The sequence below is a fragment of the Puma concolor genome, chromosome B1, assembly GCF_028749965.1.
Source record: "Puma concolor isolate L17-30 chromosome B1, mPumCon1.1.hap2, whole genome shotgun sequence".
Taxonomy (NCBI): domain Eukaryota; kingdom Metazoa; phylum Chordata; class Mammalia; order Carnivora; family Felidae; genus Puma; species Puma concolor.
The window spans coordinates 162,573,144-162,595,204 of NC_141670.1; the positions used below are offsets into that span (position 1 = coordinate 162,573,144).

At 37.4% G+C, this 22,061-nt stretch overlaps 1 protein-coding gene across 1 annotated transcript; it reads right to left on the minus strand.

Annotated features, from left to right (window-relative positions):
* Positions 1-2,861: 2,861 nt before the first annotated feature.
* On the minus strand, positions 2,862-20,333 carry EXOC1L (exocyst complex component 1 like). Its single transcript, XM_025922422.2, has 3 exons — positions 19,676-20,333; positions 9,369-9,499; positions 2,862-3,264 (listed from the first exon to the last, which is right to left on the minus strand). The coding sequence occupies exons 1-3, from the start codon at positions 19,794-19,796 to the stop codon at positions 2,998-3,000; spliced, it is 519 nt and encodes a 172-aa protein (XP_025778207.1). The 5' UTR covers positions 19,797-20,333; the 3' UTR covers positions 2,862-2,997.
* Between the last annotated feature and the right edge of the window lie 1,728 nt (positions 20,334-22,061).

The window sequence follows — 22,061 nt, forward strand, 5'->3', positions numbered from 1 at the left end:
ACTCAGCGTGCACCTGAAACGTTCACTATTTTCTACTTTGTACTGTTGCATGATACTGTATTGTGTGTTAGTGCCATTGTTTATGCAATTCATCTTCTAGTAATGGATATTTGAGTTATTTGAAAGTTTTGTTCTTATAAACAAGGTCACATGCCTTATGCATGTGTCATTCTATATCTTTGCTAAAATATCTTTGGGATAGAGTCCTGGAGAAAAAATTAATTTGTTGGGTCAAAGAGTAAATGTATATGTAACTTCGTAAAATATTGTCAAATTCCTTTCCTATAGGATTTGTACCCTTTTGCATTTCCAACAGCAATGAATGAGAGGAACTGTTTTCCCATTTCCAGCGAAATACTGTTAAAGTTTTGGGTTTTTGCCAATCTAATAGGTGAAAAACAAAATCACATTGTAGATTTAATTTAAATTTCTCTTTTCATGGGCAAGGTTAAGCATCTTTTCATATGGTTAAATATCATTTGCAATTCTTTTTTATGAAATGTCTGTTTGTATCATTTCCTAATTTTTTAAAGTTTATTTATTTATTTTGAGAGAGAGAGAAAGAGAGGGAGAGAGAGAATCCAACCAGGCTCTGCCCTGTCAGCATGGAGCCCAACGTGGGGCTTGAACTCACAAACTGTGAGATCATGACCTGAGCCAAAATCAAGAGTCCGACACTTAACTGAGCCACGCAGGTGCCCCTCATTTCCTAATATTTTAGCAAGTTGCATTGTTGGTCTTTTTAATCCCTCAAGTTAGGAGAACTCTATTTATGAAAAATATTAGTATATTGTTATAATTTGCATTTTTCCAAATTTGTCATTTGTTATTTGATTATTTATAGTTTTTTTCATGCAAAGTCTTCTTATATGTATGTAGTTAAATTAATCACTTTTTCTTTGTTATTTCTGGATGTGAGTGACAGCTAGCAGTTTTTCCCCACTCTCAGTTCATAAAAAATTCAATCATGTTTTCTTCTAATAGACTAAAGGTAGTCCTTTTTTTTAACAGCTTTATTGAGATATAATTTATATACAATTCATCCATTTAAGTGTACAATTCAATGACTTGTAGCATATTACATTATTATTTTTTAAATTATGGTAAAATATATATAACATTAAATTTACCTTCTTGACCATTTTGTAATTGTACAATTCAGCATAATTACATGCACAATGTTGTACAACCATCACCACCATCTATTTCCAAACCTTTTTCTTTATCCCAAACAGAAATTCTGTAACCATTCAGCAACAACTCCCCATTTTGGGCTCTGCCCAACCCCTGGTAACCTCCTACCTACTTTCTATTTCTAAATTCTCTATTCTAGGCATTTCATATAAGTAGAATCATACAATATTTATTTTTTTGTGTGTGTCTGATATTTTACTTAGCACATTCTCAACATGTTCCGATGTACCAGAACATCAATGCTTTTTACGGCAGAATAACATTCCACTGTATGGGTAGACCACATTTAGTGTCTCTATTCATCTGCTGATAGATGCTATGGTTGTTTCCATCTTTTGGCTGTTGCAAATAATGCTGCAGTAAACACTGGTGTATAAACATCTATTCAAGCCCCTGCTTTCAATTCCTTTGGGTATATACCTAGGAGTGAAATTGCTGGGTCATTTGGTAATTTTGTGTTTACCTTTTTGAGGAAGTATAAAACTGTTTTCTACAGGGGCTGTACCATTTTACATCCCCACAAACAATGTAAACATGTACCATTTTACATTGAGGGCACCGATCCTCCACATCTTTAACAATACTTGTTTTCTGTTTTTTGTTTTGAAAGTCATCCTAGTAGGTGCGAAGTGGTATCTCATTGTGGTTTTAATTTGTATTTCCCTGTAGCTAATGATGTTGAGTATCTTTTCTTATGCTTACTGTATATCTTCTTTGGAGAAATGTCTATTTGAGCCATTTTTAAGTTGGGTTGTTTGTCTTTTTGATACTGAGTTGCAGGAGTTATTTATATATTCTGGTTATTAAACTGTTATCAGGTATATGATTTGCAAATATTTTCTCCCATTTTTTGGTTTTTCATTTTCTTGATAATGTCCTTTGGTAAAAAACAATTTTGATGAATCCAATCAATTTTTTTCTTCTGTTACTCATACTTTTGATAGTGTAAGACCTTGCCAAATCCAAGGTCCTGAAAATTTACTCCTATATTTTCTTCTAGGAATTTTATGGTGGCAGGTGTTACATTGAAGTCTTTAACCCATTTTAGGGTGACTTTTGTGTATGCTGTAAGATAGGGGCTTCATTCCTTGCTTGGGGATATCCAGTTATCTAGCACCATTTGTTGAAGAGATTATTCTTTCCTCTTTGAATGAATTTGACACCCTTATCAAAAATCAGTTGACCATAGACGTTTGGATTATTTTTGAATTCTCAATTCTATCCCATTGGTCTATATGGTTATCCTTATGCCAGTTCCATAATTTTTTATTACTGTAGCTTTGTAATAAGTTTTGAAATTAGGAGGTGTGAGTCCTTCAGCTTTGTACCTCTGTTTCAAGATTGTTTGACTATTCAGACCCTCTTGCAATTCTATGATTTTGAGGACTGACTTGCCCATTTCTGCTAAAAAAAAAAAGCTGTTGGAATTATAATAGAGATTGCACTGAATCTGTAGTTGCTTTGTGTAGTATAGACATCTTTACAATATTAATTTTTCCTATCCATGAACATGAATGTCTTTCCATTTATTTAGGCCTTTCAAGATACTTTGATGCTTTTAGTAAAATAGAGGTATAGACAAAATCATTCAACTCCTTCCAAAGTTACCAAGCAACACACAGGCAAAAGTCCCAAATGTTGAATGATTGCATTAAAGCACATCCCACTGCAATTCACAAAGCATCACTTTATTTTCATATAAATAATAGTCACTGATGAAGGGAAAAGCAAAATCATGACTATCAGTATTTATCTAGGGAACCATTTTCATAGAATACAGATTAAGGAACATAGTATATATCTTCAGAGTGGCAGGGGACACAGGGATAAGCATACTAGATTGAAAGCATAAAAGCATATTCTCATAAGAACCAAGCAATCCTTATTGTTTGAGGACCAAATGGAATCATCATTAATGTAAGTAGAATCAAAGTTCACAATCTGCAAGTCCTTCTTAAGATATGCATGATTCAGCTTATTCACAGTTCGAGCAAAGGCATATTTAGAAGCACAACTATATGCTTCCAAACTGTACACTTTCTTGAAGTGCAGATCAAAAAATGGATTGTCCTAGAGGAAAAAGAGAGATGTGATTTTGTTTGTAGCCAGGAAAGTAGTTAGATTTCCTGGGGGATTCTCTCATGTTCTCTTGTACATGCTTATTGATCATAAAGTATCAGTATCAAACATATTTCTAAAATCTACAAATGAGATTTCCAAAGCTACCTGCTTTAAACATATTTCTTCTAAAAACAACAATATGAAAGATTACTCTGGAAGCATCTGTGATTTTTCAATTTTCCAAACAAAACATGTCCAAGAATGCACAGTTATCAAGTCTTCCCAGGGAAGATGAGAGGATGGATAGGGATGGAAAAAGGGAATAAATCCACTTATTTAAGGTGGGGGGGGGGGAGAAAAAAATTCTCCTTTTCTTTACTAGGAGGTTGGTCCCTTGTGCCATTACAATGGTAGAAGGGGGGAAATACAAGATGGCAAGAGTAGCCTTTGGCATGCTACAAATCACCAACTTGCTGACTTTGAAGTTAATAGCAAGGAATTACCTTAGAAGTTAATAGCAAGGATCATTAAATCATTTGACTGAAACTGAAATTACTCAAGACTGCCTCTGTTGATGAACTGCCTCTAGACTGTTGCTCTACTTCTAGTGGAGGTGTTTTGAGAAAAAGTGGACATCAAACCTCATCTAAGTCCTATAGGTTAAAATAATAATAATTGCCACTGTTACTAATATTAGTAACAACAATACCTTGCATTTATAATGTGCTTTTCAGTTTACTAAGTGCTTTCATATTCATTATCTGCCTAACCCTTCTTTTTGAGGGCAGACATTTTGAATTATTTATCTTTGTGTTCCTGGTACTTAGCCATGGCAACTACTAAGTTCTCAACAAATGTGTGTTGAACTGATTTGAAGTAGTCCAACAAAAAGAGAAGTGGAGGTAAACAATGCCTTGAATGACAAGAAGGCAGAAAGAGACCAAAGCAGACTATTAATAATTAGTTACCATCTAGTATCTAAATATTACATACAAACAGCTTATATTTTGGCAATTTCTTTTTTAAGTAGGAAAATTCTTGCAGGAGACAGGAGAAAGAATATGAGTTTTGAAGTTAGATAACCATTTTGAATCTGTGATGTAACCATAGACAAAGTACTTATCTGATCTGACCTGACCTTCACTTTTTTGCTCATTTAAGAAAGGGTTGCTATGAATTTTACATAAGATTAATTATATAAATTACATAATAAGGACTTTCCCTTTCCCAAACCTGCTCCCCCCACCCCAAATTGTGATACTGGTGTTAATACCACCTTGCTTTATACCATTAATTTTTTAAAACAATTTTTTTTAACGTTTATTTTTGAGAGAGAGAGAGAAAGAGAGACAGAGTGTGAGTGTAGGATGGGCAGAGAGAGAGGGAGACACAAAATCCAAAGAAGCTCCAGGCTCTAGCTGTCAGCACAGAGCCCAACACGGGGCTTGAACCCGTGAACTATGAGATCATGACCTGAGCCAAAGTTGGATGCTTACCCAACTGAGCCACCCAGGCATCCCTATACCATTAATTAAAACAAAAAACAAAAAACAAAAACCAATGCTTTTAAAAAAGAATGTACAGGGGCGCCTGGGTGGCGCAGTCGGTTAAGCGTCTGACTTCAGCCAGGTCACGATCTCGCGGTCCGCGAGTTCGAGCCCCGCGTCGGCTCTGGGCTGATGGCTCGGAGCCTGGAGCCTGTTTCCGATTCTGTGTCTCCCTCTCTCTCTGCCCCTCCCCCGTTCATGCTCTGTCTCTGTCTGTCCCATAAATAAATAAAAACGTTGAAAAAAAAATTAAAAAAAAAAAAAAAAGAATGTACAGAAGTGCTGTAATTTTAAATGCATTGTTCTCCTTAACCACACCGTACAAAACTTTTCCTGGCTGTCATAATTGCAGCTTGAAAGACACTTCTGCAGGAAATCTCAATAAAAGAAAATCACACCCATTCCATTATCAGATACTAATCACACTCTTTATAGTTTTCTTACTGAATTGTTTGCTCCTTATCTTGTAGAAAATATCCGGTTATGCTTTTAAGATACTCAGAGGAGATTACTTTTCTCCTTTAGCTTAATAAATGAAGCCTAAGCAGGCATGTACATAGAATATAAGTCCCTCCTTCCCTCTCTTTCTCTCTCCCTCCCTTCTCTTGTTCTTTCTTTCAATAGAATCCTAGAGTCAAAAGGGGGGTCTCATAGACCACTCAGTGATCTCTTGTTTATAGCTGGGATGATAGTTTCCAGAGAAGTGAAGCCCAGGTCACATGTGTAGTTGTTGGCAGAGCCAGGATAAGAACCAAGATCTCAATCAACCCAGCCCCATGTTTTATTACACCATCCTCTCTCCTGTTATACCACATCACTCTCCAAATCCCCAGTCCTTTTGATTTCTGCTTTATAAATTGACTTCAATTTCAATTCCATTCCATTTTAAAGTTGACAACTCTCTGGCTCAAAATTGTTCTATTTAAAGCTGTACCATTGCTATTGAGAAAAATATAATAACTGCTGACTCCTGAGGATTCAATTCCAAGAGAGAGAAAGTAAAAATTCCCAGAACACCTGGGATATTTTCATTTCATCTTTAAAAGAATTGCACTGTGGATATTATAGTTTTTTTTTTTTTCTGGCAGTTCAGTAGTTTGAGGTCATAAAGGGTGAGAAAATTAGAAACACTCAGCTTCTCTTTTGTATCTAGTTCACTATCAAAGATGATGATCTTCAATGGGAAAGGGAAGAATCAACAAGATTGGGATGGAATTAAGGCCATGAGGAGAAAATAGAGCACAGTGAGCTGCTTCTATGGAATCTAAGTTGACAGCCTTGCTGAATGAAACCCCAGGCACTAACCAAGCTTGTAGAAAGTCATTATGACATCAGCAATATTTGAGAATTTGAGAGAAAGGAAAGAAAAATGGGCAAAAAAAATGAGGTGGGGATGGTTAATTCCTGAAACTAGATTAGTGAACTTGACATTGATTTCTGATAAAATTCAATGCAGTATAGAAATTTTGGCAAGTACATAAAGTATAAAGAAGAAACAATAATTTTAAAAATATGCAATCCTATCACACAGAGATAATTATTATTAAAGCACTGGTGTCTTTCATATATACCTATACACACACACATACATATACCTGTATGTATTTTTTGTATTCAAATTTAAAGTTCAGATTTCAGTTTTCAATAATATGCAATATTTTAGGAGTGCTGGGTGGCTCAGTCGGTTAAACGTCTGACTTTGATTAAGGTCATGATTTCACGGTTTTTGAATTCGAGCCCTGCGTTGGGCTCTGTGTTCACAGCTCAGAGCCTGGAGCCTGCTTTGGATCGTGTGTTTCCTTTTCTCTCTGCCCTGCCCCACTTGTGCTCTGTCTCTCTCTGTCTCTCAAAAATAAACAAATGTAAGAAAAAAAGCAATATTCTAAATATGTGAAATGAGATAATAATACAAAGAAGTTTTGTATTTGGCCGACTTTTAAAAAACTTATTCAGTGGTGAATAATTGTGTTCGGAGGCATTCTTGTGGAAACATGATTTTTAATGGCTGTGTGACATTCCAGCTATTGATATGCAATAATATGCTTAACTATTTCCTAAGTATTGAACTTTTAGGTAGAATGTATTATCAGAAAAATGCTAGGTAAGTACTTAGGGAAAAAAGCAATGAAATCCAGCATGCTTTCGCCAAGAAGTTATGCCAAACACACCAAATTTTTAAAATACGATTGATTCCTAGGTGACGTCAGGGTAATAACAGATAGCATATATTGATTTCAGTAAAGATCATGAGGGCAAAATTCAGGAATTCAGACTAGATAATCAAGTAAATAAGTAAGGAAGGCAGAATTAAGTGCTTATGTCTGTCTATTTCACCACTATCTTCAAAGCCTAGCAAAGCCTGGGATACTACAAATTCTCCATGAATGAATGAATGAATGAATGAGTGAATGAATGAGTGAATATATGAATACATAGAGACATTAAACAAGCAGTACAAAGAAGACATGTTAATTGATTTCTGGGTAAAGTCTGGCTCCACCCACAAAAGACTGAATAGCTTTGTGACCTTGGGCAAGTCAATTAATCTCTTTAAGTTTCATTTTCCTCGTCTAAAAATTGGATGTAATAATAGAATCCAATTCATTGGGGTTTTGTGATGATTATGTGAAATTATATATGAAAAGACCTTCATGTGGTTCCTGGCATCTGGTGAGTTTACTAAGCAGTACTACAAGTGTGGTAATAGTAACCTTTCAATTACCCAGAGGTTACCCAGATGGCACTTAGCTCTGCTTGCTTCATTGTATTTATTATTGACTTGAATGAAGTCCTAAATGTTGTGCTCATTAAATCTGCATTAAAATAAAAAATAAAATTAAAAAAAAAAAAAAAGAACAGAGGGACACAAGAGTAAACAAACCATTCTAACCACCATAAATTCAACTTCCGTTAGAACATTTGTTTACCTACTGAAATTTAATTGTAATTGCTTTATAACAAAAATCCCATTTAAAAAAAAACTGCATCATACTACAGTGAATATTAAAAAATAAAAGTATTAAAAGATTTGATAGATGGGAAAAATAGGCCAAACTAAGGATATAATATTTACTAGGATTAAGAATAAAAAAGCTTAAATTCTAATTGATCCACCAAAAACACAAATTCTTATTGAGTGCTTACTATCTATCAGGCAGAAGGCTACGATAAAAGATAAAAAACCAAAAACAAAAGTAATGGTGTCAGTTTTTCAGGAGGTTTCCATCCAGAGGGGACATACAGTAAGTCAACAATTGCAGTTTGTAGAATTATGTCTATAATACATTTACATCCACAATGCAATGGGGGAAGGGAAGCATGAGTAGGACTTTACCCAATGGGGAATCTGGGAATGGGGTGAAAGATGGAGGTGACTGGGCATTATAAACCTCAAGAGTCAGTGGTTAAACACTGTGGATGTATACAGTTTAAGGGGAATGACCAGAAATAAAGGGGCCAGATCATCAAGGACCCTTATTTAAATTTTATTCTATGCAAGTAGAGGGTATGGCAGATCAGGTTAAATAGTAATTCATGCACAAAAGAACTGAGGTTTTAGATTAGTGTTTAATAGAAGTAAAGAATTCAGATCAAAGGAAATACAAACTAGTCACACTAGTTCTAAAGTATTGTATTTAATTCTGGAAAAGCAGAAGCATTCCAGAGGAGAGAAAATAGTGTAGTGAAGGGTGTTGAAGCAATGGCATGGGGGAGTAAAAATAACAATGCTATGACCTCTTAGCATTTGTATTGTCCTGTCATATTATCTTATTTGATTTTCATATGAAAGTTATTTAAAGAATAAAATGGGTACACTTAACCTAGAAAAGAGAAAACCTGAGGGAACATTATAATTATCTTCAAATATTGGAAAGGCTGCTATGTAAAAAGAGGATCCGATTTTCTCTACGTGGCTCCAAATGGTTAAACTAGGACTGATGGATGGATGTTAGAGTGAAGTGGATGTTGGTTAAACATAGTAGGAGATTTAAAAACAAGTATGGCAATCAGAAATTGAATGGACTTCCTCAATGGTAACACATTCCCCATCAGTGGAAGAGTTTAAGGAGAGACTGATAGGAAACCACTTATTAAGTGGTCACGTGGAGAGACGGGCACATACACCATTTTCCCACTTTTGTCTCCAAGGTTGTAGGATTTCTAAGAGTTATTGGTTTTTCTGGAGGATGAAGTGGCTAACCGACAGCAGTTTCAAGAAGATGAGAAAGGAATTCCCAAAATTTAATGGAGGAACTTGGGGTGGGGAGAGAGTGGGGTGAAACCATCAAATATTTAAAGTTTCAGGATTGACTGGCAGATTGTGTTTAACCTGTTAACAAGCCCTTGGGAAAGATGTTTTTAAATTTAATAGACAAAAATTCAAGCTTAAACTCAGAAAAACAGAACAAAAAAACCCAGTAGATTATCCCAGCCAAATAACCCAGCCACTTAAAACAATATGTCATCTTAACACTTAGTACATGCCAAGAATATGAAAGAGGATATTGAACATAAAGATTTCTGGCATATTGATCCCACATCTCCCTTACAAAACATAACACTTACAGTATCTGCTTCTTTTCCATCAATCATCTGCAGATCGTTCAAAGACCACTTTTTTGTTACTTCATATTTTTCATCTAAGCCTATTCTGTAGTGTTTCACCATAATTATTTTTACTTCTTCATTTTTGGTCACTGTAGGACAGAAAAAAACACTCAGTTTACATAAACTCTTCAAAGACAATAAATTATTCATCAAGTTATACTTTTAATACTTTTTTGGTATTTATGTATCTCCTTTTCATATAATGAGTTTGAGCCTATGTTATATCGGCACCCCAATTACGAACCCTGATGTATCTGAGCCTTCATGAGTATGCCCAATTTGCTCCATATGTTAATTTAATTTTTGCTACAATTGTGGCTATCGACTGCTGTGACTGCCAGTGGTAATATCTGTCAGATGGAGCACTGAGCTATGTGCTTTCAGCTCTGAGCTTTGTGGTGGACAATGGGGTTCGACTCCTGGCAGGAAATAAGAGCCTTTGCTTTAGCATACAGTCAATGCCAAGGTATTTACCAGAACAAATTGGAATTTTAATTTATAACAATATGAGAGAGTGGGGAGGTCGGGAAAGCAAACAGTTCTGCTCACACAGCAACGCAGTGTTGAAGAGTGACCATACGAGTACTACTTTGTATCTTCTCTTTTAAAGTTACAGTGAAAAAAAATGAAAAAAAAAATTGATGTGAGACTTGTAATGGAGAAGTGTGGGCATCACAGCTACCGTTGATCTGTTTGGAATTGTTTGAGATTAAAAAAATTTTTTTTTAACGTTTGTGTATTATTGACAGATAGAGACACAGCATGAGCATGGGAGGGGCAAAGAAAGAAGGAGACACAGAATCTGAAGCAGGCTCCAGGCTCTGAGCTGTCAGCACAGAGCCCAACGCAGGGCTCAAACTTGCAGGGATCAAACTCACAAACCGCAAGATCATGACCTGAGCCGAAGTCAGATGCTTAACTGACTGAGCCACCCAGGTGCCCGTATTGTTTGAGATTTTTAGTCTTCTCTAGCATGTCTCCAAATGTTAGCATTCAAAATGTGCCATTAAGACAGAAAGTTTGAGTATTATACCTTGAAAGGTATGGGAAAGTCATTGCTTATTTAATTGTGGAAAAAAATGAGGGAAATCCTTTCTTGGCCTTAAAAACATTGTCTTTGGTCTCATAACAATACATTAGAAGAATCAACATTTGATGTTAGAACTCCTGAATTGAAAATTATCAATGAGTTAAGAAAGGAGTATTTACTGAGTACCTGCTATTTACCTGATAGAGTTATTACAGATGCCAGAGGGATACAAGTATGAGATATGGTTCCTGCCCTCTAGACTGCTAACACACATGAGGCACATAAAATATATATTATAATGGTATACAGGTATATTTTTTTAAAAAATTTTTTTTCAACGTTTTTTATTTATTTTTGGGACAGAGAGAGACAGAGCATGAACGGGGGAGGGGCAGAGAGAGAGGGAGACACAGAATCGGAAACAGGCTCCAGGCTCTGAGCCATCAGCCCAGAGCCCGACACGGGGCTTGAACTCACGGACCGCGAGATCGTGACCTGGCTGAAGTCGGTCGCCTAACCGACTGCGCCACCCAGGCGCCCCATATTTTTTAAACTTTTTAAAGGCTTATTTATTTATTTTGAGACATAGAGAAAGCGAGCAGGGAAGGGGCAGAGGGGGTGGGGGGAGAATCCCAAGCAGGCTCCACGCTGTCAATGCAGAGCCCAATGCCAGGCTGGAACTCATGAACCGTGAGATTATGACCTGAGCCAAAATCAAGAGTCAGACGCCTAGCCAACTGAGCCACAAGGGCACCCCAAGTATACAGGTATATTACAAAGAAGTAGCTGTGGGAAATGAATATCTATAAACTTCTTTCAAGACGGATGTCACTTAGACATCTTAGAAAGTTGCAAGCTGGTTCTGTCCTCTAAGAGTGAGATTGGAGTTTGTATTTAAGGAACTCTCTTTTGGTTCTGGAAAGTGCCACTTTGGCATGCCCTCCTAGTTAAGAAGATAGAAAGCAATACATTGTGATATAATCATAATGATAGATAAGCAATGTACAGCAGACTATATATGTTCAACAGGAGTTCTGAGAAGGGGGAGGATTGGAATAGTTAAGGGAGAAACTATAACTATATAACTATATAGTTATATAACTATATACTATATGTACTATATAATTATAGTTATGGTTTATACACAAACAATAACTATAGTTATGGGAGAAATAGAATTTGATACAGGATTTAAAATTGGTCCTATCTGGGAAGGCAGAGATGATACTTGAAGGTGTTTATAGGTGAAGGACAGCATGAGGAAATGAATGGACAATAGAAACTAAACATCACCAGGTAGGATTAGAGAAAGTGGAGTGTATAGATTGGTTGGTATTAGGATATGGTGAGCAATAGGATTAACTAGTCTGAGAAGATTGTGAAAATGTTTTGAAAATCTATGGATTTGAAAAGGGACAGAAACCACTGAGGACTTGCGGTATCTGAATCCTCTGCCTGGTGGAAGTGTTGTGATGCTGGCCTGGGCAGCGAGGGCTCCAGAACTGGGGCTGGGGAAGGGGGTAGTCATCCTCTGAAGGTGCAAATGATACTGAAATTAAGGGAACCAGTTGAGCTTAGAGCTGCTGAGTGAGTTCAGTCCTCTAGAGAGGGGAGTCTGAGCAGGTTGACAAATCTAAGAAGAGGGCACTCTGTCAGGTTTTCAGTGAAAGCTCATACAGTTATACACATTCATAAGTCTCTTTTCTCCTTGAACAGGAGGCTAGTACAGTGGTGCCCCCATTAAAGGAGTATTTTCTGGAAGCAGCAATGCACAAGATACATTGAAGAAGAAAAGAAGGAGGGACTAGAGGTCCCTGGAAAAGGCATCAAGACTTAGTGGGCTCTGGCTTTAGATATTTTTGATGCAAATCATGATGCCACTCTTTACAGTGTGGTCTGAGTGAATGACTTCATGTCTGGAGACTGGAGAGATTAAACCTCCATTGCTCATGTTGGAAAGTAGACATCAGAGTTCTACAAACTCACAGGGTGTAATAATTTAAGATAAAGTATATAAAGGACATAGATGGATGGACATAGATGGTTTGCAGTAATTGTAATTGTTAAAAGTGTTTCATTTCGTGTAAGAGAGTGTTGTTGTAATCCAGGCACAGGATGTGGGTAATGGAAATAGACATGGCACACCCGAGTAAGATTTCAAACGAGGCACTGACAACACCTGATGGAAACCAAAACAGGGAAGTATGGAGGGTGAGCTGGTTGGGCAGAATACTAAGTTTAGTTTTTGACATACAGATGAGGTGTCCATTAACTATCTCAGAAAAGAAGGAGATGGAAGTTTATAGTTTAGGCAACATCTTTATTATTTTTTTTTATTAAACTTTATTTATTTTTGAGAGTGAGAGAAAGCATGCACATGAGCAGGGGAAGGGCAGAGAGAGGGGCAGAGAGAGGGAATCTCAAGCAGGCTCAGCACTGTCAGTGCAGAGCCTGACGTGGGGCTCAAACTCATGAACCCTAAGATCATGACCTGAGCTGTTAACTGACTGAGCCACCCAGGTGCTCTGGAAGTTTGTAGTTTAGGAATGGAGATACAGACTTGGAATTTTTCTGTGTGGACAGGTTTCCAAGACCAAGTTCATAGGGAAAAGAGCAAAGAAGGGAGACAGAGCAGAGAAGAAAAACGTGCCAGCAGAGAGGTCTGAGAAGATGATGTGGGAAGAGACAAGCCCAACAATGCAATGCTATGAAAATCATAAGGACAGAGAATTTAAAAAATTGGAGATCATCCCGTGAAGTCATTTTGTTGGGTAAAGCAGAGTTCAGACCTGACACAGAATCTGGTGTGGGGAATGCCATTGACTTCTTTCCTGAAGGCAGTTTCTCTGGAATGGTGAAGGCAGAGACAACTTGCAGGAATCTCCATCATGCACTAATACTGAGAACTTACTGTGTGCCAGTTCCAGGGTTAGGTAGGATTAAAACAAGAAACAGAAAGAGACTAAAGGCTATGATTTAGATAATATATTCCAAGAGTTTGGAAGAGTAGGGATCGTGTATTTTGGGGGACAAAGGGAGTGATTGAGGGGCATGTCCCGGAAAGGATCCAGAACAGAAGACCTGAACCTGGCATCAAAAAAACAAATGGTGTGCAAAAATTTGTGGGTTCCTGCCCATGTACATTTCTCCAGCTCTAGAAAGGTCCCTTTCCACTGATCTAGATGTTAGCTTTGGGAAGAGGAAAGGCTTAGAAAAGAAGCCATTAGCATGGTGCGTTGCAGTGGAGGCAGAGTTGATTCTGTCATACTTATTAAGGACAAGATGATGGAGGCAGTTCCTTCCACCAGGAAGACATTGTGTCTGTTCAGACAAAGGCTGCACCTCAGAACCAAAGGACAATGTTCTTGTTCTGGCTAGCTGTCTCACTTGCTATTTAGAGTGTGGGAGAGGATGCTTATGCGGAGAAATAACTGGATACTATATGAAAATGTAACTTGAAGCAAATTCCGGGGCCTCATCTACATGTTTTGATAACTAGCCAATTGCCTATAGAGTCACTGATTCATCTCATTATTTTGATAAATATTTGAGTGCCCCTTTTGTGCAAAGCCCTGTGCTAGGCATGGAAAAAATGAATTCCCATAAGGCACCATTCCTGCTGTCCCTGAGATTACAGAGAGTAGGGGCTTAGAAAGAAAACACAGTATCACAGTGCCGTGAATGAGACATGGACCAGGTAATACAGGAAAATCAAGAAGGGACATCTTCATCCGACTGGTGGGGTCAGGGAGAGCTTTTTGAAGGGGGTAATCTGAGTTGTACAGGGCAGTGGGAGTTAAGAGAATGAAGAAAGGGGTAGAGGAAGTTTTAGAACAGTATGTGTACAAAAGCATGAAATACTTGACCCTTTTCAGTCATGGTAGATATCCGGTATGTTGGCATGAAGTGTGAGGGTGGATAGGTGGTAGGAAGCAGGTTAGGCAGGAGGGAGTTCCAGAAGGGTCTAGAATGCTAAGCTAAGGCGTTCAAATGTTAATCTGAGAGCTCTGTGTGTGGAGGGGAAACTTGGGGGGAGGGACGTCACTGAAGGATTTTAGGTAAATAGGCTGAGCTTTAAATTCTAGAAAGTTTTCTTGGCAGTTCTGTAAAGAATGAAAAGAGATGTTGAGAAGGTAGAATCTGTTGGTTATTAAGTTTTCTTACATTAACGGTTACTATCCCACTAACAAACTAAGAAAATAAGCATCTTTAAAAGTTAACCTTTTGATACAATGATGCAGCAGAGAGACAGTACAGACTACTTAATTTGGCAAAAGTAGCCTCCTCTGGAGTCAAGGAGGCTCCAGGAACTGTGTTCAGCCAAGAGTCAAAGAAGTCTACTTAGGCTGGAGTGGACCCAATCCTTAATTTCCATACTTGTGCTCTGCTGCTGGCTAAAATTAAATGGCCATATCCACATTAATGCAGTGGCAAAGTGGAAACTTATCACATTGTCTTAAAACAGAAATGTGTTTATATAGTCAAAATGTTACAGAGTTGGTTTTAGTAACATCAGAGGTGCCATTATGTAATTATGATTTAGTGAGTAATATCTAGAGACCCAGAGAACTTCAGAATAACTTGTTTCAATATTAATATTTTAGTTTAGCATTTTCAGAATTACGATCTTAACTTCATGCCAATCATTTATTTTCACTGTTAATTTCAAAATAAACACTTCCATGAATAACTGCCTCTATTACTATGGTAAAATAGTCACTATCATTTATAAGGCTAAATGGAAAGAACGTTGGCTAATTGAACCAATATAATTTTACAGGATAGAAGAAAAACAGTAGCTCACGATTAAGCTGCACAGAAACACTGTAAATAAACAAATGACTGTTATTTTACAATCCTAGTATCACATAATTGTTTCCATCATTGAAATTAAGTAATATGAAAAAACTACCAAAAGATAAAAGATAGAAGTCTCAGTGAAAATGTCTCAATATATTGATGATGTCTTGGGGTTGTTGAGAATGCTATTATTGATTTCGTTAAAAAAGCAACTTTCAAATAATGTTTTTCCTAGAAATATTTTAATAAAATCATTTTTGGGGCTCTACTGAGTACTATAGATTGAAAGTTTGTGTTCCCCCAAATTCATTTTTGAAAGCCTAACCCCCAGGATGACGGTATTAGGAGACAGAAACGTTGGGAGGTGATTTGGCACTAGAACCCTTACAAAAAGACTTCAGAAAGATCCCTTGCCCTGTCCACCATGTAAGGCTACGGGGAAGATGGTGGTCTCTGAGGAAGTAGTTCCTCACCAGACACTGAATCTACTGGTGCCATGATCTTAGACTTCCTGGTTCCTAGAACTGTGAGAAATAAATGTTGTTTATAAGCCACGCAGTCTCTAATATTTTGGTTGTTTCTTGTTAATTTATTCTTATTTAACAGTCTAATTGTCACCATTCTTGTTGTCAATGGCTTGACAAAATTGTTAGATTCTCTGGTTCACAGAGAAGTTCTGTTCTAACATTAAAATGTAGTATGTATAGAGAACTTATACACACTGTTTTCATATCTAGAAAATGACATTTATTTTCAAATTAGTATTTATGAATGAAAATGTTTTTCTAAGTATATAGGAATACTTGAAATAATTTGTATCTGAATATGTATATAATTTTTATTTATAAAATATATAATATATATTCTTCATTATATATTAAATACAATACTTATACATGTTTAGTATGTATTTTATTTTTATTAAAGTATTTATTTATAGTATAGACTATTTATATAACTATATCTCAGCATACATTTTCACGGTAAATATATTTTTCTGTATATTTAAAAAATTTAGGGGCGCCTGGGTGGCGCAGTCGGTTAAGCGTCCGACTTCAGCCAGGTCACGATCTCGCGATCCGTGAGTTCGAGCCCCGCGTCGGGCTCTGGGCTGATGGCTCAGAGCCTGGAGCCTGTTTCCGATTCTGTGTCTCCCTCTCTCTCTGCTCCTCCCCCGTTCATGCTCTGTCTCTCTCTGTCCCAAAAATAAATAAAACGTTGAAAAAAAAAAAAAAATTAAAAAAAAAAAAAAAATTTAACCCTACCTTTTATTTTGTTTCTTTGGAGCATAATTTATCACGTTTGTTTTTTCCTAGTTAGGATTTAATAAGAGAGCACTATGTGCATATGTAGGTGTTATTATTTCCATTTCAGAGATGTCAACACTGAGACCAGGGAGGTTAGTTATCTTGCCCCGAATTTCACAGCTGGCAGGTGGGCAAAGTAGAATCAGGTTTTATACCAGATCTGACTGACTCCAAGCATTCCAGGATCCATTCTACCACGCCCTTCCCATTCAATTATGGCAAAAGCTCTATATACTCTTTCAAGTCCTTCAAAAGTTCTTTAATTCATTTGCACTCACCATTGCACAAGTGACTTATCCCTTTCTAGTGCCTGCATATTATAGGTTCCTCCCTCCTCCATAAGAAGTGCTGCTTTTAACTGATGTGGATAATGATGTTCTAGGCTAGGGGAAGCTAATCCCAAGGAGAAATGACCTTACAAACTCTGAGGTGCCAGTAAATCCTCAATGTGAATCCTGACAAAATACACAGAGGGAGATTTGGTTCATGACATCTGATTTTTTACACCAATTGGGTAAAAGATCAAGATAACAGTAAATTACAATCATCTGGTTGTAAGACCCCTCCAAAAGACAGATTCTGATCAGATATATAGAAAATGTAACTTTTTGGGAAGCCTGGGTGGCTCAGTCAGTTAAGCGTCCGACTTCGGCTCAGGTCATGATCTCGCGGTCCGTTAGTTCGAGCCCCACGTCAGGCTCTGTGCTGCCAGCTCAGAGCCTGGAGCCTGCTTCAGATTCTGTGTCTCCCTCTCTCTCTGACCCTCCCCCGTTCATGCTCTGTCTCTCTCTGTCTCAAAAATAAACATTAAAAAAAAATTAAAAAAAAGAAAAGAAAAAGAAAATGTAACTTTTTGAAACATATCTTCTTTAGTTTGAAAAATGCATGATGGAATTCAGCTACTCTAGCCTTTGATTCTTGCAAAGAATCAAAGAACTGCTAGATTATAGGATGTAAAGAGAAAATTATAACTATGAGTGTTTCTACTCTGTGAAGGTGGCCAAGATCTGGACTTACCTGCCTCAATAATTGTGATATGACCTGTTTGATTCATATCGATAGAAATTTTCTGAGTAAAGCAGGGTCAAAGATTAAAGTCTATCAATCATCATTGGTCTTCACTTTAGATTACCATTCTGCCTGTATGTATTTGAAATGGTCATAAATAGATATTATACTTAGGGAAAATGCTCTCAGATTGATGGATGTGATATAGAGGAGAGTTATGAAAAACTAGTGAACAAATATGACTAATAATCTTAACTTTTATGTGAAATATCACAATATTGTTTCTCTTCACATCTGAGAGGACCTTGTGGTGGGTTTTTTTTTTTTTTTTTCTTCTTACACAGGAGAGTCATTGAATTTTGCTAATAAAAGTGATCACCTCCTCTACTTGGTCATTTGCCAGATGAGAAAACTGAACCCTAAAGAGGGTGCCTTCACCCATGTTAACAATGCTAATCCCTTGACCTTCTGATCCTTGTTAAAAGGATTCATGTCACTTATGGAGAAAAAAACAAAAAACACAAAAACCAGCAGTTAACCCCAGCCCACGGTATTTTTCCTAGAACTCAATGACAACAGAAAGAAAAGACATTATCCATTTTCAAAATTTAATTCTAGGGGATTTTTTTTTTCATGCCAGATTGAATAAATTCAGTTTATTATATGGTTGCAGGGAGGAATTAAGATATATCTGGTAAGTTAGATACGTTGTTATGATTATTTTATTTTTATAAGTTTGCCTTAAAATTACGTGTATGCTAATGATACATGATGGGTAATTAACTTTATAAAGAAGATCATAGTAGGAATACAATTACTAAATATTGATGTTGGAATAAGCATCTTCTCTAATATAGTAAGTCAAAATGCTTTAAGATATAGTGATTTCATGGGTACGATACAGTTTCTAAAATTATTTCACTTGACTTTTCTTCCATAATTTGATTTCTTTCTTTTTCCTAGCCAATTAAGTTTTTTACCTTGCTGATATGCCAAGTCCCCAAACTTTGTATTTATACAGCAAACTATGCTAAGTAAAGTGTTAGATAAATACTAGTATTCTTATTATTGAGTAAATATTGTTCTTATTAGGAATGATAGAATTAAAAAAAAATTCTTAGCACTTCATTTACATCTGTTCTACTTCCCTCAGAGTACTCTGTCTTGACAACTTTAGAGAGTCCTTCTGAGGCAATTATCAGGAAAAGAATTATAAGTTGTTTTCTGAAAATACTGAGGTGTGTGCCTTAAAAAAAGAAAGTCCATAATGAACACTTAGAGTTTCTGAGCTCTTTCCTCCTAAGCCCCTGAAAAGTATTAAAAGACAGGGATTGGGAAAAGGGAATGCTGTACATTAAGTTTGATAATGGCACAAGCATTTCTGTCTAAATTCAGCATAATCATTACAGGTTAAGCAAATCATAATTAAGTGCAAAAGCCTATTCCCACATTTGGACAATTTTTGTGAATTTTAAAAACACAGGGGAAAAATCCATATTTTAAATAGTTAGAGAGCAGCCCCTTATCCTTACAGTTCCATCTTCATGAACTAATTTCTACGATTAGAGTATTGTTTCTGTGAGCATACTTCCTAGAAGAGAAAGGATTTTTAAAAATCCTTTCAAAATAAACTACCAGGAAGTAAAACTAAGGTCTTTTTCTTTTCCTAGCATGAAAAAGGAGAATCCTAGTTGTCCAGACTGGTTGGAAATAGAGCTGTATAACTCAATTCTCCAGTGTATTTAAAAATATACAGAAAGCTCTCTGTTGAATTTTTTAAGATGAGCTCTTACACATTAAGATTGCATACCATGCAAGTGAATTAAATAAAAGATTGGAGACAAAATAATCAAATCAGGAAAACACAAACCCACTTTCATTCTGAACAATTAATCAAAATATTCTTGATACGATATTATTTTTCTGTCTTCCATTTTAGCACTGAAAACAAAATTCTGTGGCATCCAAATTCCTAAACTTGGCATAGTTAGTTAAGCTCTATCATCAGAAGATACACGTGCTGTTAATTTACAGGAAAACAAACACAGAAATGTCCCTCTACCACCCAGGCACCTTGGGGTTATTTACATTTTGAAGTGATCACAGAAAGAATAGATTACCTGACACACAGAGGTAATACCTGTCCTGGACGGAGAACTCTATTTCAATAAACTCGTACAGATTCTGGGAGAGTGGCTTAAACAGTTTCTTCTCCAAGTCCTCCTTTACCAATGATGACATTGCCTCCAGTTCCACTTGGCCTGATGTCTTGGCTCGAGATCACCCTTTCTCTCCTTTTGCTCCCTAGATTTCTTGTTTGGGTTTGCTCCTCCCAGCCCTCGCCCTTTAACTTCTCATTCCTGGCCAGACCCAGGCTCCGCAGAACAGTCTATGCGGTCAGACCCCTCACTGCGGTGCGTGCCCAACGACAGCAGCAGCGGCAGCTGCAGCCAAAATCCAGCAGCAACACTCGCCCCACCGTCCCTCCTCAGCATCCAGGCTGAAGTAGGCTGCTCTCTGGAGCTCTCCTGTGGTTTGCTGATGGGGAACACATTTCTGAACACCAGCAGCTGTACTTGTGGAGTCCCTTGGTTATTCTCGTCTAGTAGCCTTTTCCCTTTCACATCACTCTGCAGAGGAAGACCACTGCTTCAGCTTGATTCCATTATATAAATCAGCTGTCTGGCCCTATTGATTGGGATCATCTTCCATTAAGAACTTTGCTGTCATCGGCAGGAGACAAAGCATCAGTGCTTGCTCCTGACACTTCCAACAAGTCCCTTGCCTTCCTCTCCCCTCCTGCAATTCATCCAGACCTTTGCTTCCGCGAAAGTCAGCACCAACTCCTGGGTCCAAATTATTTTTTCAATGGGCTCACTTTAATGTTGTTCATTCTCCTACTCACAAAGAAAAATGTACTAGGTGTCTGCCGGGACAAAGCTTTATGTTTGTTTCTTGGGAAGGTGGATTTTCTGTCCCCAAGGAGCTCATAATCTAATTGAGATGAGTACACCAAATAATTATCATGAATGTTTAAAAGTGATAAATGGCACAGAAGAAAAAGGAACATAGAAAAGATATCTGTACCTGGAAAGTATCAGAGGAAGCGCTATGGGAGAAGATCTGGAGCTTGAAGGATGAGAGAAAAGTATTGAAGTGTAGGAGGGGGAGGAGCCTATTCCACAGACTGGCCACTGTGAGCCACAGCCCTGCATCAGAATGCTCAGGGTGTGTTTGGGAGGACCAGAAGTAGTCCAGTTTTCCTGAGAGGTAGCATGTATGAAAGTAAAAGACAAGGCTGGAAAGACAGATCGAGGCCAGATCAGGAAGGGCCTTGATTAATCCTTTGGACTTTATTCTGTAGAAATAGCCTGTGAAGATTTTTTTTTAGACATTCATTCGTTCAACAAATATTTTTCAAGTGTTGATATTATGCCAGGATCTGTTCTAGGAACTGGGAATATACAATGAAAAAAATAGGTCATTTCCTTGCTCCTGTAGAGCTTAGAGGGTTAGTTGAAATATAAAGAAATAAAGCAGTGACCATCCAGGGTGCACTCAGCTGCAAGTAACAGAACACATGACATGGAGTTATAAGTAGGAAAGACTTCAAAAAATCTCTCATAATAAGAGGCCTGCAAGTAGGCAGGTTCAAGGCAAGCTCAGTGCTTATAGATGAGGGTCCCAAGTGCTTTGTGTCCTTCTAATTCTCAGCTGTTGGCTTTTTGTCCTTAGGCTGCTGTTGTTCAGCTCCAAGAACAGGAAGAAAGGGGGTCAGGGGTTGGTAGCTCTTCTTGATTTCTCTTTATGTCAGAAGCAACTCTCAAAAACCAGACAGAGAGTTCCCTTTACATCTTGATGGCCATAGCTGGGTCACCTGGCCATCCTTAGCAAGCAAGTATTTGTCATTTTTGGTTCCTATTATGGGAAAGGGGAGTTTCTAACAAGGAAGAAGAGTCTGGGAATGACTGTAAGCATGCAGTGAATAGTGTTCCATGGCTTCCATATTTGCTGCTCTAAAGAAAAATTAATGACATGGCTGTGGCTAGGCTGAATTGTGGGATCTTGGGTGAGACACTTGTCTCTCTGAGCCTCTGTTTTCCCATCTGAAGAACGATCTCTAGGGTCCTTTCCTACTTTAATATCTCCTATTCTGTTTGTGATTTTGGAGTCTAGTAAAACACTTTGGGTAGAGTACTGAAGAACTAGTACTATGTTTTTAGATATAGAAATGGAGAAGAGGGCATGAATATAGAGACATAAGATATATTTGGATGATAATATCAATAAGCTGTGGCACCTAATTGGATGTGAAAGGTGGAAGGTAGAGTCAATAAGATACAACTACTTTCCACTTCCACCTAGAGAATGAGATAATGGGCCCACATCACAGAAGGGGACTTTCAGAGAAGACATTATTTCCCTCTTTTGCACTTGAAAAATTATTTCCTGGGTGTTTTAGTCCCCTTATGGAGAACAACGACAATAACAAAAAACAAAATAAAA